This window comes from Aricia agestis, chromosome 8, assembly GCF_905147365.1.
Source record: "Aricia agestis chromosome 8, ilAriAges1.1, whole genome shotgun sequence".
In the NCBI taxonomy this organism is placed as follows: Eukaryota; Metazoa; Arthropoda; class Insecta; order Lepidoptera; family Lycaenidae; genus Aricia; species Aricia agestis.
In genome coordinates this window covers 10,581,706-10,600,582 of record NC_056413.1, presented here as the reverse complement: position 1 = coordinate 10,600,582, position 18,877 = coordinate 10,581,706, and the positions used below count along the sequence as shown (strand labels likewise).

The window sequence follows — 18,877 nt, the reverse complement described above, 5'->3', positions numbered from 1 at the left end:
TTGAATTTTTTTGACATTAGGCAATGAAAAGCGCTCGAGAATAGATAAACTCCTGAAATCATCAGAAACCGGGCACTAATAACATAACTGTAAAGTCATACTGCATACATCATATTAAAAATATCTCTGCTACATCTTTGAGTAATATAATAATAATATTATGAATGTTAAATTCTTGGGAGGAGATTGCAAAAACACATTTAGTTTGGCTTTTTAATCCTTAATTACATATTATTGAGTACACTATACATTTTGTTTCTTGCTATAAAATGCTATCTATTCAAAACTCCGGTAGGCATTCCAAAAGAAAAATAAATATTACAAATCATTTACACGTACTTTCGTTTTATAGAAAATTTCCTATAGTAAAGATATCTTGCAAGTTTATCATGATATTAAAGCAGTATCACTAAATGTATTATTTGGACAAAGTTAGTTTATTGTGTCGATAGCATCTCCGGACACTAGCCACCGTGAAACCTTGGTTACTGAAAAGAAAAAAAAAAGAATTATGTTAGTGAACACGGAACACCATTATAAAAGGTAACAAATTTGGACATCACAAAGGAAATTGATTAGTTATGTGAAAGCACGGTAACAGTTAGTCCGTACCACTGACCTCCATTATACAAGTACGCTGGACTAATGATACGCTTTGAAATGACAGCAAATTTTTGTGCCTATTTGAAGCGAAATCAGCTCCCCCAATATTCGGGAAGAGAACTAAATTTGACGTAAAAATGATGTTTGAAAGTCGCCATATTGGCGCTGATAGCAGTAGTGGGAGTACTTGGAACTAATACTAGTTTCTGCCAATTGGAGGTTACTATTATCTGTGGTTTCTACAACCAATAGCGATTGAGCGGCCATTTGCAAGTTACGTCAGATTTAGTTCTCTTCCCGAATATTGGGGGAGCTGATTCCGCTTCAACTATGCACAAAATATATCTATATCATCAGTCCAGCGTACTTGTATAATGGAGGTCAGTGGTCCGTACCGTGCTTTTACATTTAAACTTTTTGGAGGGGCTACTAATCACAAAAACATCAACAAACATTTATTGGGAATCGAATTGTCCATTAACGCCTCTCGTACACTGACGCTGCGAAACGCGAAACAGTGGCGAATCGATTTGCTGTCTCACTGGCCACACGGCAATGCGTTATAATATAACGAGGAATAGAGCGAGAAGCCATTTTATGGCTTCTCGCTCTATTCCTGTTTCGCAGATATTTCGCGTTTCGCAGCGGCGGTTTACTAGAGGCGTAAATCCTTTTTAAAAACTTGCTTACCCATGGTAACAATATAAAATATACAATAAGTAGTTTGTGTGAATGAGACAGCTATACAGGGACCCTGTACCCTGTAATACAGAATGTAACAAAACGAATAGCCAGTTTACACGTATTAAGTAGAATATAAGTAGTAACTAAATTCTAATTGTCATCTAGTTTAGTACTTACAAAATTTTAACTTGCTATTTGCTACTAAATTTTGTGTTTACATGCAATTAACAATTTAAAATTAAGTTAAAATTTAGTTAACTACTTATCAACTTAATACGTGTAAACCAGCCATAAGGCATAGGTAAGTGATAAATGATAATACTTTAGAGTTTAGGGTCTGCGTGTTTTCCTTACATAGAGTTCACTGTGAAACTTGAAAGTAGCAGCGCTGTAAGTGCAATTTTTTTTGTGATTTGTATGGGAAAGCGCCCCCGCGTCATTAATTTTGTCATACAACGGTGAAAAAAAATGTTACTCTTTTAGCGCTGCTACTTTCACAACGAACTCATCTATACTAATATTATAATTGGGAAGAGTTTGTTTGTTTGAACGCGCTAATCAGCTCAGGAAATACTGGTCCGATTTGAAATTCTTTTTCTTTGACTGTTGGATAGCCCATTTATCGAGGAAGGCTATAGGCTATATTTTATCACGCTAAGTATAATAGGAGCGAAGAAATAGAGGACAATGTGGAAAAAACGGGGGGAAATTAAACTTGCGTGCAAAAAAATCGACCCACCTCTCTCCTTATGATTCAAACGGTAATAACTCAAGAAGTATAATAAGTATTAAATAAATGTTGAAATCCTTTTAAAGGTAGTACAATAAGGATTTAATTATTGCTATAGTTATTGTAATTGTAAATTGTTTACTAATTCTACAGCCTTAAAACAAAAACCGGTCAGTTTGGCATAACATTTCAGTAGGCGATTAATGACATCTTTCTTGTAAAAAACACTAACAAATTGATTTCAATAGCTCATAGTGCCACCCATTACCCTAATTTAGGTTTCCATTCGGGTTTTCCTTGACCTTATCAAAGTTATGATGAACTCCTGAGCGATACCATGCCGATCTTCTTGTACAGCCACCTGGAGGTCCTGAAGGGTATCTGCGGCAAGAGTCCGGGCCCTGACCCTCCTTTTGAGTTCTCCCCATAGGTGCTCAATAGGATTAAGGGTTGGATTCCTTGCTGGCCAGTCCAAACCCGAAATTTCAACGTCGGAGAGATATTGACGAACTTTCGCAGCAACGTGAGGTCGAGCATTGTTCTACATCAATATGAAACCTTCATCAACAAAACCAGCATATGGCACCGCATGTTGTCCTAGTACGCCCTGAATGTATCGATAGGTACTCAAAGTGCCAAGGCGTGGCCCAGTTACGAACTCAAGATTGGTTTATGCATCAAAAGAAATCTCGCCTCATACAGTCCCCGAACACCTACCAAATGGAAGCCTTTCGTCAATGCACGCCTGCGCAAATCATTCTCCTTATCAACGGTATGCTTTTCTGCGACCATCGTCACCATAAAGACTGATTTAGCTTTCATCAGAAAAGAGCACCACCCGCCATTGATCCAATGAAAAATCAACATGAGAACGTGCGAAACTAAGCAGCGCTTGACTGTGTGCTGGGGCTAATTTTGGACCGTTAGCGAGTTTTTGTGAAGTCAAATAGCTGCCTGCAAGTCTTCGTCGTACAGTCTACTCAATTACTGTAACTCATCCGACTTCTCTTGGCCGTCGTTGCACTTGAACTGAAATGAGATGTCGATTCCGCAAGGACGTTGACACCTTAAAACGGTCATCACGTTCAAATGTAGCCCAATGTCTTCCTAAACATGGTCGCATGGTAAAGTTTAGAGTCTCTAGAATACTTCGGTATACTCTTGTAACCGAAGTTCGACTTAAATTAAGACTTCTAGCCACAACTCGTTGTCTAAATTCAGCTCTTAGCAAAGCCCTTGCTTGAGAGGCTTTATTTGGAGTAATATCCATTTCGCCACAAAGAAATTACGTTTAAAATGAAGTTAAATGAACAATAAATCAATAAAAATCGCGACATAACAAAAACAATAAGATTTGACCGATTTTTCATACAGAACAAAACCGTTCAATTAACGATAAAAAAACTGAGTGATGGGGGTGCTTAGTGATTTGTGTCGTTTGTAGTCAAGCATGTTGGAAATGAAAATGTAGAGTAAACGTACACATTCCCTATCATATTAACTCGCATTATTAATAAAAAGAAATAATAAATAACTATAACTTTTTAAGATATAGCGACTTGAATAGAGATGCGCGGGGTGGGTCGATTTTTTTGCACGCAAGTGTATTTGAAAGGGCTTATTTCAACGCGCTAATCTCAGGTACTACTGGTCCGATTTGAACAATTCTTCCAGTGTTAGATAGCCCATTTATCGAGGAAGGCTATAGGCTATATTTTATGACGCTAAGACTAACAAGAGCGAAGAAATAGATGAAAATATGGAAAAAACGGGGGAAATTATATGGAATTGTTATAATCTTATGAACTACTGGAGCAATTTTTATGTTATTTGGCAAACATGAAGAAAAGACCACGTGAAGGGACATAGGCTATTTTTTGCTGGAGGAATTTACGCAACCGTACATTTTACGGTTGCGTAAATTCCTAAATTACACAAGGGAAGCCGCGCGGAACATCTATATATAATAAAATCGTAGGATAGTTAATTTTGTTTATTGAATATTTGTGTAACTTCAATAAATAATACTTGGGATTTGATCTACTATGCTAACGCGGACGAAGTCGCGGGCAACAGCTAGTATAGGAATACATCTACACACCCTAAAGTATCATCACTTAGTTTTGTTACAACCTGTATATCTTAGCGTAGGTGTTAGGACTTAGGGCCTGTCCACATCCCCACGTCACGACGTCGTCAACGTGGAACGGTGCGGTAACGTGGCACGGTACCTTGACGTGACGTGCACGTTAAGGGCGCTTTCCCACGAGCCACGACACGACACGATTTAAGAACTGCACAACACACGGCACACAGGCTGTCGTTTGGACGTTTTCCCAAATCCCACGAGAGGATTTCAGCGGCGACACCGCAGCCACCATCCCCGCGTTTCACTTGACGTTAAAAACGATAAAAACTCAAAATAGGAGGCATTTTGAGTGTTTTGATAGTTTTTAACGTCAAGTGGAACGCGGGGCATATATCTATTATATTGTATTATCTATTGCAGTCATTTTTTATATATGCTAAAAACGTGACGACATAGCAGTGCGGAGTGCCAGACCACATTGCCAATTGTCATCTAAAAATCGTGTGTCGTGCTGTGCGGTGTCGTTGCGTGAAAACGGTACATAGCTAAATGTATGGCGCCCGTATAGTCTAAGCGATAAGTTGAGAATGGCGAAATATAGAGATAAGGGTCATAAAAATACGTGCGATAGCTCATTAGATTCTAGAAAAATGTATCGGAAGCGTGTAATTAGCACACAAAAAATTGCAAAAGTTATAAGCAAATTAGGTTGCCAAAAAAAAAGGTATTACGTTTTTTGTTAAAAACTCCGAAACTATTAATATTTAAGAAAAAGATTCTTAAAGAGGAGGAAATTTCCGTAAGAAAACTCCTAACTCCCGGAATTCTATCTCTATTTTTTATTATTCTAATTAACCGCTGAAAGTAAGCCTCCGCGCGGCATTTTTAGGTAGCGCGCGCGGCTTCAAAACTGAGCACGTCACACTGATTATTTTTTTAAAGGAATTAAATATTTATTTAAAAATTTCAAAAACTTATGGTGTATTTCGAACACTTCAAAGAATTTGCTCCCGTTGGAAATTTAACTTCAAGTTAATTTTTCAACAAATTAGAAAAATGTAAACTAACGAAATTTTTTCTAACTTCCGTCCTCATTGTACTTTAAATAAAATCTTAAATAATTTTCGTAAAAATATTTCAATTCGTGGAGCCCTTGATATAAACATACTTAACAAGATCACGCCATAAAAGTTTTAAAAAAAATAATACTTTGTTTATAATAATTTTTTAACTTGAACAAAAAACTAGAAATCCAAGTAATATTGTCAAAAAAAAATTGTTTCATTTATTATCACGTAATTGTTTTCATATCAATGAAGGACATGTAATAACTAAAAAAAAAATCCACACAATACGTATTCTGCTTTTGATATTGTTAAAAACGGAGAAAGAGAAGAACATAGACGTGCATTTTTAGGTTACGTTGACGTAAATTTACACGTCACGTCAACGTACCGTGCCACGTTACCACACGTTCCACGTTGACGACTTCGTGACGTGGAGATGTGAACTTGCCCTTAAAGCACTTTTTAGCACTTACCAGCGACGTAGTCCCGAAGAGTTTGTACCAGCCGATGACGATGTTGGAGAGATTGAGGTCGTCCAGCATGATCTGCGCCACGCCCATGAACACCTTCTTGCCTTCGATGCGCCCGTAGTCGCCCCAGACCGTCACCTGCGAGGACAAACTATCAGACTGCGCCAGAAGTGACAAACAGAATTGGTAAACGGTCACTGCGTTAGAATGAGGGTCATGTTTTTCGACTTGTTAGGGTTCCGTACCCAAAGGGTAAAAACGGGACCCCATTACTAAGACTTCGATGTCCACCTGTCTGTCTCCAGGCTGTAACTTAAGAACGGTACTATCTAGAGAGATGAAATTTTATAGATATGTATTTCTGTTGCCGCTATAACAACACAATATATTAAAAACAAAATAAATTAAATTTTTAAGGGCCATATTCCCATACAAACGTGTTTTTTTTTTGCCATTTATTGCTTGATATAAATGATGGCAATAGATAGGCACCTGAAATATTCACAAAATACTCAATTGTGTTTTTAATTTAATAATTAATAATAAAATTTAAATAAAATAAATAATTGAGGGCTCCCATACAAAATACACAATTTTTTCGAGTTACGAGACTTCGATCTGTGGACACATTGACAACTGCATCCACGGAGTTTGTATTAGCTCCGTGCCTGCATCTCTTCAGATTTTAGTTGATTTTACTAGCCATTTTATGTAGTCAAAAAGTACTAAAATAGGATATTTTAGGAGAAAGGTATTCACTGTTTTTTTTTTTTTTTTTCCCCTTGTTATCTGCGATCAACTTGAAAGTTATAAGCAGATGTGATGAAGTGGATTTGGCGGCTCAGAGGCTTAAGCTCAGTAACTAGGCCTCTATATTCAATTGGCTAGAATCTGTTATCCAGGTCCAGTATGTTGTGGCGCTTAAGACGACCATAACGGCTTTTTTCGAGGAGACCGTGGGCAAGGTCATTAGGGTGATTATTTAAGCGTAGCTTATATCTGGTGCATGATTTAGAGATTTCCTCTTTGATGGTGGGTATCGATAAGATTTCATGTAGTTCACTATTCCTTATATACCAGTGTGCATTGGAGATTCCTCTCAATATTATATTTTCACATCTTTGCAATATTTCTATGTTGCTTATGGCAGCACTACCCCAGAGCTGAAGACCATAAGTCCAGATGGGTTTTAGTACTGTTTTGTAGACGAGCAATTTGTTATGTGAGCTCAATTTTGAATTTCTACCAAGAAGCCAAGTCAGGTCTTTGTATCTTATATTTAATTCGTCTCGTTTTGCTTTAATGTGAGGTTTCCATGTTAAACGGCGGTCCAGGTGAATACCAAGGTATTTCACTGAGTCAGCGTGAGGAAGTGGCACGCCTGATAGAGAAACTGGTGGACAATTGTCTTTCCTTAGGGGTATTCACTGTATCTAAAGAACTTTGTATCATTTTTCGTCAACAATTTATGCCACGTTTTTCGTCATTGACTGCAAAGCTAACCTGCAGCACGCATCCCTTGAAGTTCTCCCTAAAGGTGAGCGTCTGCTGGTAGAGCGGGTCGAGCGTGCGGCGCGCGGTGGTGGTCTTGGCCTTGGCGACGCAGCGCTTGCCGCTCACCAGGTACACCTTCACGTACGGCGCGGGCAGCGTCCGGCTACCCTGACGAGCCTGTAGCCCACGCGCGCGGATCACCTCCACCTGTAAAGGTAAGTTAATGTTAAATGTATCTATGTATGTTACCGTGTTATTGTAAATACCGTTAAATTGAAATATTTGTAATCAATTGTTAACAGATACATTTAGTTTTTTGAGGAAACTTTACAGTTAATATCTATAAATGCATGAAATTTTTGAAAAGTACAATTTAGGTACAAGGCTGAACACACTATCATAATATACTAGGTACTCGTAGACTCCGCAAACGTTGTTTTGCCATAATATACTTTAATAGATATAAACATTCCTATCCTTTCTTTCTTATTGCTTTTTTGGCTGACTTTCAAAAATTAAGGTTCTCTAATCTACTGCGGAAATATTTTTTTAAATCACCCTGTCTATTAAAAGAACGAACGTATAGATAGACAGCGGGAAGCTTTTGGACTTTGTTTTATATCTTGTAGTGTTAAATAAAGATAGAGGAAGAGTTTGCTTGATTTCTTGCACGGGATAGGCAGTTTTTATTTAATTTTGCATACAAATATACCCCTATTCCCTTCCCTTCCCTACCCTCGCCTATTACCCTATTCCCTCTTTAAAGGCCGGCAACGCACTTGCAGCTCTTCTGATGCTGCGAGTGTCCATGGGCGACGGAAGTTGCTTTCCATCAGGTGACCCGTTTGCTCGTTTGCCCCGTTTCATAAAAAAAAAGACTCAGAAACTGCCAAAGATTCAGAAACATCTCAAGCTTACCTCAAGGAATCCCTTCTGGTAGCACATAGATAGTTGTACATCTCCGAGTGTGGGTGCTCCCAGGAGCTGTCTTCCGACCAGCTGTCCCGGGCCCAGCCCGTCGATGAAGTCCGACAGACCGCCGCCGTCAGACGAGCCCGACCCCCGCATACCGGGGGACCATCTATGTTCGTCAGGAAATAGTTACATTCACGAGATGAGAGATTAAACCCTATTGCCTTTGTATTAGGTTTCTAAATTCTTGGAGCTTACAGTTTACTGTGCCTAAATTGCCGGTGAATGGTTAATATAATTTATCACTTCAATTTTATATAATAATGATTACTTTGGAAAATATAACCAGCGCATATGAATATGATATAACTGACTCTACCTTTGTAGGAATTGTAGGTAGAGCAGATAGTATCCATTCTCCAATGATATACATATATCTAAAATTCCTAAGATCCAATAAAATTAATACCAACTCTTTTAGTTATTTGTTAAGCCTTAATTTAATAAAATTTCAATGATCACATTTCCACAAGCATAAAAGCGATTTGGCAGCATCAGCAACCAGCTGTTTATATCGGCAAATATAAGTAAGCTAGTTTGCAAAGACCGCACATTATAAAAAAAATATTTAATTCGTAAGATTGTTGTTATTTGCTGATGTACTTATGTATTCAAACCAACGTAGTTTATACAAAGTCAATAAATTTGAGATACTAAATTTTAAGATAGGAACAAAATCCAGAACAAAACATTAAGCCAGTCAGATTAGTGATCACGCTAAAATAGATTTATGGATATAGGTCATAGGGTATAAAATAAAATGTATAAAGGGTCACAACATTGATACAATAGTGAAGAAGGGCGGTAGATAACGGATGCACAATGATACCTTACGTGAAACATTTGTACAGATATTGGGAACCTAATTCTAAAGATCTAGGTCATCCAGATTCTAGAAGTTTCAATATCTACAGATCGTAGTCGCCAAAGATCTAAGATATGAAGTATTTTAAAGTATTCAATTTGGAGTCATAGATTAGGGGCGAGGGCTATATCTAAAGGTAGTATTTACAGATAGATTCAAATAGATTAGAAACATACCTTCTAGAACAAATTTTAGGGTCAATATAAATTTTAAATTTCAACTTATAAGTGACTCTTTTATTAATCCAGTCTGTGTATGCAGATGTTACAGTTACACAATATTCTGCACTTGTCCGATTCGTTAGGAAAGTTCTTGCAAGACAGGGACTTAGCATTGTGCAACTGTAACGTCTGTTTACGCGTAGAGGGGGGGTTTGAGTACTTATAAAATATTTTGTAAGTAGTAATTATGACCTACGTGTATGTAATATTTCGTAACTACATTGATTTTGCTCTCATTAGCTAGCAATTTTAGCTACAGTAAGTAGCATAAGAATTTCCTTACGTACGTAACACAGTTAAACAGAATTTCAATGCCTATTTTAGGAAATTTTTAGTGTAATGTTACAACAGAAGTTTTAATGAAATGATCGTGTAAATATTTTAATGTGCCGAAATTTAAAGGTCCGATACGAAAATAAGATTTGGTTGCTTTAGAGTTTAGATTCAAACCGTGAAACATTGCAGCTTATATTCAGTGTCGATAAGGTAAAACAATCATGCATAATATAGTTCACAAGACGGCATCGTGTGTACAGATAGTTACAGACAAATCTTACGATTAAACAAAAATGTGCGGATTATTTGTAGGCATTCCGGAAACAGTTAGAACAAGAATATTTCGTGCATCAGAAACATTAAGCTTCTCGGTATACCTGCAGCACCACTCGACTCCACTAAGCAAAAACGGGTAAATACCTCGCGCGAGAGACACGAATGTGCTGAACAGTAAAGAATGAAACACCGATACGGCATCATGCGTACAAGACGAAGGCTTGGGGTGTAAGAAGACGGGATACATCGATGCATACATAACCTGGCCGGAACCGGGCGGAAGCGGAGACTGCGAGCGTTCCATAGAAAGATCCATTCGTATGAATCACGCGTCAATCGTCGCTTCGGCCGCGGTCGCGGGCAGGCCGCAAGAAGGCCGACAGCGGGGGACGGAGCGACGAGCGAGCGACTTACGAGGATCCCTCCGAGCTAGATATGGAGACGAGGCTGGTGGAGCACACCTCGTGCGAGCGCTGGAAGCTGGTGGGCGCCCCGGACCGCTTGCGGCGCGCGCCCCGGCCGCCCTCTACGCGAGACAAACGGTCCAGTGCGAAACGACGGACTACAGTTCCGTTCGCCGCACGCGATATTCGATCGAATAATTCCAAAAACATTGAATTATAAGTCCGTATATACAATGACAAGGCAGGGCAGTAATTGGCGTACTTAAACAGAATTGTTAGTAGCTGCGAGCCGTGAAAACTTTCTATCATTTCTTTGAAATACTAAGGTACTCGCTCGCTCTGACCAAATTTACATTAAACCAGTTAAAGCTGTACATAAATAGGTCTGCAAAGCAACATTGCACACATTATATCGGTGAACGCTAATCATGCTACGCTATTCTGACATCTAGGTTATAGTGACAGTTCTCTATTAGGTCCCCACATATCCCGCGAGAGATCATCCGCTCAATGAGTCTACCGTCTTTAAAGCACTATTGTGTCAATGTCGTCAGCTCTAGCGCTGCCAACCTGTCCTCATCGTTCTCGCTGGAGGCGGACGACGCTCGGGAGACCCCGATATTAGTTCTCATCTCCCCCGGGACCACTTCCTCGCTGCGTTGGACAGTAAACGAATTTTTTCCACGTTTACCAAACCCTAACCTTCTTTTTCGCCCTGCCGATAGTCGCATATAGCATTAGCGGAATGATAATAATATACCATACAGACATAAGATAGCATTCGGATATACTACAGCTTACCCGTTGCGGAGAGTTGGGAGGTGGAATTACTCTTTTTGCCCATGCCTGGTCCGAAGTAGTCGCGTGGTTCCGCCTTGAGTAGCGCGTCGTCGCTGGTGGGCTCCAGTTCGCTCGCACCACCCAGGGCAGTGTCGCTCAGACTGCCATCTTTAAAAATTTGAAAGGGTGTTAGTTACTTCAAAGTTAAAATTTAGTGTCATTACATTCCCCGACTGGTAAGCGACATACCTGCTTTTTCATCAGGAGGCACATCGGCATTGCTCAGACTTCTAGTGAATTGACCCCTCCTGGACTCGCGTCGCTCCAGAGGTTGTTGTTGGTTGTTATTTCTTCCATTTTCTCGTCCTCCGTAATCATTACTGCGATTGGATTTGATCGAAGACATTCGTCGATGTTTGTTTGGAGCATCGGTTTGGTTTTCGTCACCATTTTCGTCATGTTTCGTTTGCGCCATGTCAGTGGATTTTTTCCGTGCAGGTGCCGAAGAATCAGTATGATCATTGGAATCATAAACACGGCGGGACGAATTCAGGTTCGGGGATGAAAGAGACACAGAATTAGCAATCGTACCAAAATACTCTTTATCTATATGATCTATTGATGTAACATAGTAAAATTTATTTCTAGCCTTTCTAATGAGATTCGTCATAGATTCTTTGCAAAGCGAGCTAAAACTTAACGAAGGGGGTAAGGAATATTCGCATATGGTCGGAACATCGTCAATAGTAACACTACCTTGTCTTTTATTACGCTTATTCGGTGTTTTAGTAGAATCCGAACAATTTTCTGAGCCATTCGTTAAATAGAGATGGTTAGATTCACTAACTTTTTCTGAATATTGGTTACGTTTGGTAGGAGACAGTGTATAGTAGTATTTTTGTGTATTATTGTGATGATTTTTATTATTTTTATGGCAGCTATGAGCAGAATTCATATGATTCTTAATTATTTCATTTGCTCTATCGGACAAATGTTCATAATTTTTATAGTTGCTCCTCAATTCGAGTGATAAGTTCTTTTTCCTATCACTACACGAATTCGGTTGCATATTATATTGGTTACTAATTAGATTATCTTTCTCTATATCATATTTTTTCTTGTCGTGACTATCTGAATTTACAAGGATAGTCGTTTCTGCGATGCTATCATCGCTAGCATAACCATGATAATGAACATTTTCGTCTTGTTCTGGAGTACCAGCTATGTGCGTTGAGGGGATGATTTCAGTTTTTACAACACTGTCAATATGAAACGATTTAGCGCGCCTAATTTCTTTAGGGCTTTGATTTTGCAGTAGAACATCTGTTTGATCATCTACCAAACTTATCGATTGTTTGTGAAGTATTTTTCTCGTGTAATAATTTCTCAATGTCTTGTTGTATTCGTGTAATTTGTTTTTATCCATTTTAAGTTTCTGTTTCAAGTAATGATGATTGTATTTGTCAGTTACGGGGGTAAAGTAGCGTTTACTGTGATCTCCATTTTGTTTCATTGTGGAGTAGAATGGAGTTGAGTAGCTACGATCTACTGAACGGTGCGGTTGTACGTTTTTAGTACATTTCGTTGGGACATTTTGAGGGTAACTAGTAGAATACACTTCGTTTGCATCGGCTTTTGTCAAAAAACTCCCATTACTTATCAAATTGGCATGTAATCTACTAGTTTCCTCATTTGCACGTGTAGAAGCTGATGTGTAAAGGGATTTCGTGTAGGTCAAAGGAAAGGTATCCATTCGGCTGTAAAAGTACAACATAAGTATTTTACCTTCTTCCTTTCGATTATGTTTACCCTTTACTAGAAATTAATATTTACGTAATAAATTGAAACCCAAAACGTCGTTTAGTTTAACATCGTATGCACTTAATTTATGTTATGACTGCGACTTAGAAGGTATTTGCCATTTATCATGTTTTGGGATCTTGCCAACTGTGAATGGTCTATGTAGATTGTAGAGTCGACGCTGTTCTTGTATAATGCCTTGTGTAATTTATATGTAAACTTTTTACATAGAATTTTTGTACGCTGTTAATCATTTGTGAGTTAACCCACAAAGGTATCGAGTCACGAATGCATTCTTGTTCTATATGATCAACACTGCATTCATAACTCAATACAGACTCGATTAACCGGACTAATTGTTGGTTAAGCATTCGGATGGTCAAAAATCCGGGTAATCAGGTTCGTTGTATAATAATATGTAGTACTTAATACTATGTATTTGTTAAAATCAATAAACACTTATCCAATGTGTATATTGAAAAAAGTAGGAATTAGTAAGAGATACTTTTTTGGTGGCAGTCCGAATATAGTCCCAAAACCGTATAATTGTGCCAGATAACTGAGTTTCTATTGAAACATTTTTTGTGGGTTAACACACGAATGTGTGCTTTTATGAATCCAGTTATGGTCACCTTAGCATCCTCGTAGGTCGTGGTCTCTCGGATTGAGTGCTGAAAGCGCTAGAAGTGACTGAACCGACGGATTCCAAATCGGAGTCTCCTGCGGCGGCATCAGGGGAGAGTCTTCGCCGTGGGGCCCAGCCCCCGCCCCTGGCCGCTAGCTCGGAGTCCGACAGGCCCGCGTAGTGCCTCTCCCAACCTGATGCATAACCTCAGATTGAAAATACTACGACAGTTTCTTGTGTTCTATGAGTTATGATTAATTTTCTAATTTTGAAGAAAGTTGCCTTGCATTGCAATTGCAATGTTATTTATTAACATGATTAAGCACGGATGTTTTTGTTTACAAAACATAAGTTTTGTCAAATGGATTTTGTATTAAGTAAATGCAAAACAACAATCATAGTTTGATAAATTTACATGAAATATGAGGGACAAATTATGAGAAATAGCCAGTCACATCATGCGTTTTATTAGGTTTCCAGTAACTCTCTAGTTTTTGTTTTATAGTTAAAAGCTTAGTGTTCGTTTTCTTAAGATTTGAAATTTGAAATTAATTGGTGCTAACTGGGTATTCTATTCATTATTAATTAATTACAGCTACAACTATTTCCACTACGTAACTACCACTACAGCTTAGTGTAGGAATGTAGAAAGTGTTTTTATGATGCTCCATTTACGAGCTTGCTTTCGCTACAGCCAAACTTTTTTTCCTAAAATATTTTTACAAGCTAAATTAATACCAAAATTATTTTCCCAAACTTAATCATTTGCCAGCAATATTCAGTAACTTAATCTCAAATGTGTTTTATTTTTCAAAAAAGCGGACCCATTAAAACGCAACAACTTTACATTTCATTGCATTCATCTCATTTCGAATAAAAAAAATAAACGTCATTGCGTTTCCCGTAATCGGGGCGGTAAAATGTAGCATGGGGATGATGTATAGACCTTGAGGCGTGCTGCGGTAGGTGAGTGTGGCGCCAATGTGGTGCGGGGCGATCCACTTACGTTCTTCAAGGTCCGCCGACACTTGGGCGCGCATCGTCCTCTGCGTGCTTTGCTAAACCACAAGAACACGTCAATAAACAAATCTCCAAAGCTAATAATATCCGTTCCGATCCATTTTGATCTAAACGTAAACAAAGCGTTGACGTCTGCAATGTTATCAACGTAAATACCGGCTACACACGCAATAAAGAAATACAATAGAATATCAATTTGAATGAATATGATTTTATATCAAAATGAATCGAAACGAAATCAAGAAAACAATCCTCTGCATACTCTTGTTTGATAATGTGGTGGGTACATCTCCTCGGGACGCCAAGTATCACTTCTATTTCTGTACATCACTTCAATTATAAACTTTTAAATTGAGAACTTTGCAACAAAATTGTTAATTAAAACTGACTAGATTGGACTAGAACGTTCTAAATATTGCACGAACAATGGACCTACAAGAGCGGTGAACATGAACACACTGTATTGTTATGCATCATCTATGGTATGGAGCCCCGTACTGCGCAACCTCGGCGGTCCGCCAAAGGGTCGGGGTCACTGAAGCTACAAATATGTATATTACTTGGCCGTTTACTTTTTTGGCTAAAAACTGCTGGAGTATTTGCCAATTGTGATTATCTTTCTCTTTGCCCGGCTTTATGTGATTTCAAACAATGCTATAAATCACACGATTAAAATTTTTATTTATTATTTCCTGCTATTAATCAAATAATTAATGTAGAGCAAATTTTCTTGCTTGTACTGCCAGTAAGGTTTACTATTTTATCTAAAGACATTAATTTCGTATTAGACAGTTTTCATCTTTTGTATCATTCTCTCCAAGTGACGCATCAAAACGCTGACTGTATTCAAAGAACAATGAGTCATTTATACAGGGTGTAACTAAAAAAAGTGATAATAATTTAGGGTGTGTGCGTGTTCCTTGTAGAGAGTCCACTGTGAAAGTAGCAGCGCTGAAAGACCAAAATTTTTTTTCACTTTTGTATGGGGAAACTCGTGACGCTCGGGCCCTTGTACCCACAAAAGTGAAAAAAAAATTTGGTCTTTCAGCGCTGCTACTTTCACCTTGATACTTTAAATATCAAATGACCATGAAGGCCTCGAAATTGAATATTGCAACACAAATAGCAATTAAGTGCAACATCAGAATAAACAGTCCATTTAAATTACTTTCAATTACTTAATTCGAAATGCAACTCCCCACATATAGAGGGTGTAACAAATTACAAAACTAAGTGATAATACTTTAGGGTGTGTATGTGTTCCTTTTATAGAGTTCACTGTGATAGTAGCAGCGCTGAAAGAGCAAACATTTTTTGTGATTTGTATGGGCAAGCGCCCGCGCGTCATGACATTCCTATACAAAAGTGAAAAAAATAGTTACTCTTTGAGCGCTGCTACTTTCACAGCGAACGCTATATACGGGACCCGTACACAAACTAAAGTATTATCACTTAGTTTTGTTACACCAAATGTATTAATATGTACTATAAGAGAAGTTGATTCGTAAGCAGATGGTGGACCTAAATGTGGTCGCGTTGTATCAAAGTTTTATACGTGGGAGAGCCATACTTCGGCACGAATGGGCCGGCTCGACCGGAGAAATACCACGTTCTCACAGAAAACCGGCGTGAAACAGCGCTTGCGCTGTGTTTCGCCGAGTGAGTGAGTTTACCGGAGGCCCAATACCCTACCCTATTCCCTTCCCTTCCCTACCCTCCCCTACTACCCTATTCTCTCTTAAAAGGCCGGCAACGCACCTGCAGCTCTTCTGATGCTGCGAGTGTCCATGGGCGACGGAAGTTGCTTTCCATCAGGTGACCCGTTTGCTCGTTTGCCCCCTTCTTTCATAAAAAAAAAAAAAGTCAAACCCAGCCAACAGATCACGGTTAACATCGAATTGGCATAACTCGACCAAATAACTTAGGTCCGCCATATACGTATCAACAATTTTCTTCAATAGTACTTTTTTTTTAAAGCATACGATGGGCACGTACCTGATGCGGTATCTGGGGCAGCTGGCGCTTCTTGGGGCTCGTGGTGGGCGTGGCGGTGGCGGAGCGCGACTGGAAGCGCGGCGCGTACGCGTGCGTCGGCAGCCGCGCCGCCTCCCCCGCACCCCGCTCCCCGCCCACTGTAACCGTCAACCAACGCTGCTTCTTTGACGTTTTAGTCCACCACGCACTAACCAACCTCCAATATATCCACACAAGAAGAAAACATTAAACTACCACGTCACCACAATAGCGAATCCACATGCATAAAGACAGCGACCCGAACCTACGATGTAAATGCGATAAGTGATTAGCGTGCTCAGAGGTAGAGGAGAGGGCGGAAGATGCGTGAAACAAAAATGCCAGGAGGGTATAACAGTCGGTGGCAGTAGAGTGGTGATGATCGCAAGAGTGTCGCGGCGACGTGTTCCGTGCGGGGTCGGGCCCGGGGTCCACATACCGGCCCGAGGTCCAGTTACCGGCCCATCCGTGGCCCACTTCTAGTCCTGGGCCGTCCGCCGGGCCCGCTCATTACGATGCCGGATAACAATGAACAGAGACCGTCGTGTAAACGTGCAGTTACACCTTCAACGCCGTTGAAAGTGTAAGGCCATCGAGGAAAGATAAGTCCAAAGTATAAAAAACATTCAAATGACTCAATAGAAACATTTCCATAGTGATATTGTCTAGTGTTAGGTAGTAATCCTATCTTTTTACTTGTATATTAAACGAAATAATTATGTAAAGTAAAAAGATAAGGTCACGTTGTTATTGTAAGGACCACTGCTCATTTAGGATCTATGACGAAAACGACAGCGGTTTATTTAGTAGCCGACACCGCATGCACGACTGAATTAATTTTAATCAGCACCACAATGAACAAGAGTCCTACAGCGCCTATACTAAGGCAGCAACGCGGCTGCTACCTTAGTATAGAGCTTTGTGAGTAACTGCATAGTGTTGTATGTATGAATGTAATCTGTGGGATGGTGTGGTGGTGACCTGCGTATCTGGCGACGGCAGCGGCGGGCGGCGACAGCGAGCGACGCGGGGAGGCGCTGCGCCCGCCCGCCGCGGACTGGGACCGCGCCACGTACCCGCTCTGCACAAACAGCGTTAATACCGATTTACATTGAGTCAGTAACTGACGTTAGTCCACTGCCGTGTCAGTGCTGACCTGGCACTGGCCTAGAGTACTGTGCTGACATGAAATCAATTCACATGATTTCAAGTCAGCATATTACACTGACGACAGCAACTGTCTCAATGTAAATATTCCTTCACACTATAGCAGTGCCAGGTCAGCACTGACACGTCAGTCCACTGGGACTGACGTCAGTTACTGACTTGATGTAAATCTGCCTTTACTCTCGTAGTTTTTAGTCATGGAGATTTAGTTACACACGAAGATACCTAATGCCAATTCACAATGAATAATATATGATGTCATAATATGAAATTGCTCCAGAATTAATGTGCTTAACCAAATCTGTATGACTTCAAAAACGCTTTTAGGGAGGGCTCACACACTATTGCAACACACAGAGTTTAAAGATGTGTGTACACTATTTAGGCCAGTATCTTTCAGATTAAATTTAATATATAAGATACATTATTAAACAAAATAGTTATATAACAAATGTTAGGTTTTAAAGGTTCATATTGAAACCCATGAAATAACTTCCAGTCAAAAACAAACAGTACCAAACAGAATTAACAGAAGGATCGATAACCTCGATAAAAAACGACACAAAAGCTTGCCGAGTTAATTATTATTTCGACGGGTCATTCTCTTATCGAGTTTTCGAAGCGACGATACAATCTTCAATTGTCACCGTCAAAGAACCTATTTCACGCAGATCGTTAGCGATAAGCGGTGACACACCAAAAATAATTAGATCTCGTGTTTAAAAGTGATTACGTGACACTGCTTTAAATATACTTGGATTTAAAAAAAATACAATGCAGATTATTAGATTGAACAGCGAGCAATATTTTTAATGAGCACTCGTCGACACAAAATAGGCAGGTTGTTCATTGATTGGCTCTGTAGCTGGCCTCCTATTGGTATTAGTAAGATTAAGAAATTGATAGTCCGAAGCATTATGTGTATAATTTGTGTTCTTGATAATACTATTAAGTAAACGTATAAACTATAGCATACTCGCCTCAAGAAGACAGTTAAATACGTTTAAAACTGATCAATAACGAAAAAGTCGTCTTTACAGTAACAAATTAAGCCGTTACGGCATTTATGTGTTATTAATTGACATTCACTATTTTAACGCGTATAGACTATAGAAACTAAATAAGATAAAAAAATCTCACCCGATCTCTGCCCGTGCCGACGGAGCGCACGCGGCCCGCGGGCGACATGTCGCGCCGCCGACCGTCGATCTACGGACAATAACACCTGTAGTGTACACGCACTGTGAGGGATGGACTAAACTGAGAAAAATACCCAATATTATTAAGGTGGCCATACACGGGACAATTATCGTAACGATTT

General features: G+C 39.4%; 1 protein-coding gene across 4 annotated transcripts in view; it reads right to left on the bottom strand.

Annotated features, from left to right (window-relative positions):
* Positions 1–199: 199 nt before the first annotated feature.
* LOC121729972 (regulating synaptic membrane exocytosis protein 2) overlaps positions 200–18,877 on the bottom strand; it is a 40,795-nt gene continuing 22,117 nt past the window's right edge. The window contains exons 11-22 of one of the 4 annotated variants that reach the window (XM_042118746.1): positions 18,697–18,765; positions 17,371–17,470; positions 16,372–16,508; positions 14,303–14,414; positions 13,364–13,550; positions 11,181–11,311; positions 10,953–11,099; positions 10,722–10,866; positions 8,056–8,218; positions 7,147–7,344; positions 5,647–5,781; positions 200–488 (exon numbers count right to left, since the gene is read on the bottom strand). In XM_042118746.1, the coding sequence (XP_041974680.1) occupies positions 486–488; positions 5,647–5,781; positions 7,147–7,344; positions 8,056–8,218; positions 10,722–10,866; positions 10,953–11,099; positions 11,181–11,311; positions 13,364–13,550; positions 14,303–14,414; positions 16,372–16,508; positions 17,371–17,470; positions 18,697–18,765 (1,527 nt within the window). In that variant the 3' untranslated portion in view covers positions 200–485. Of the gene's footprint in view, positions 489–5,646; positions 5,782–7,146; positions 7,345–8,055; positions 8,219–10,161; positions 10,274–10,721; positions 10,867–10,952; positions 11,100–11,180; positions 12,689–13,363; positions 13,551–14,302; positions 14,415–16,371; positions 16,509–17,370; positions 17,471–18,696; positions 18,766–18,877 lie in introns of all 4 variants that reach the window. The other 3 variants (XM_042118742.1, XM_042118744.1, XM_042118743.1) reach the window with 3 other exon arrangements.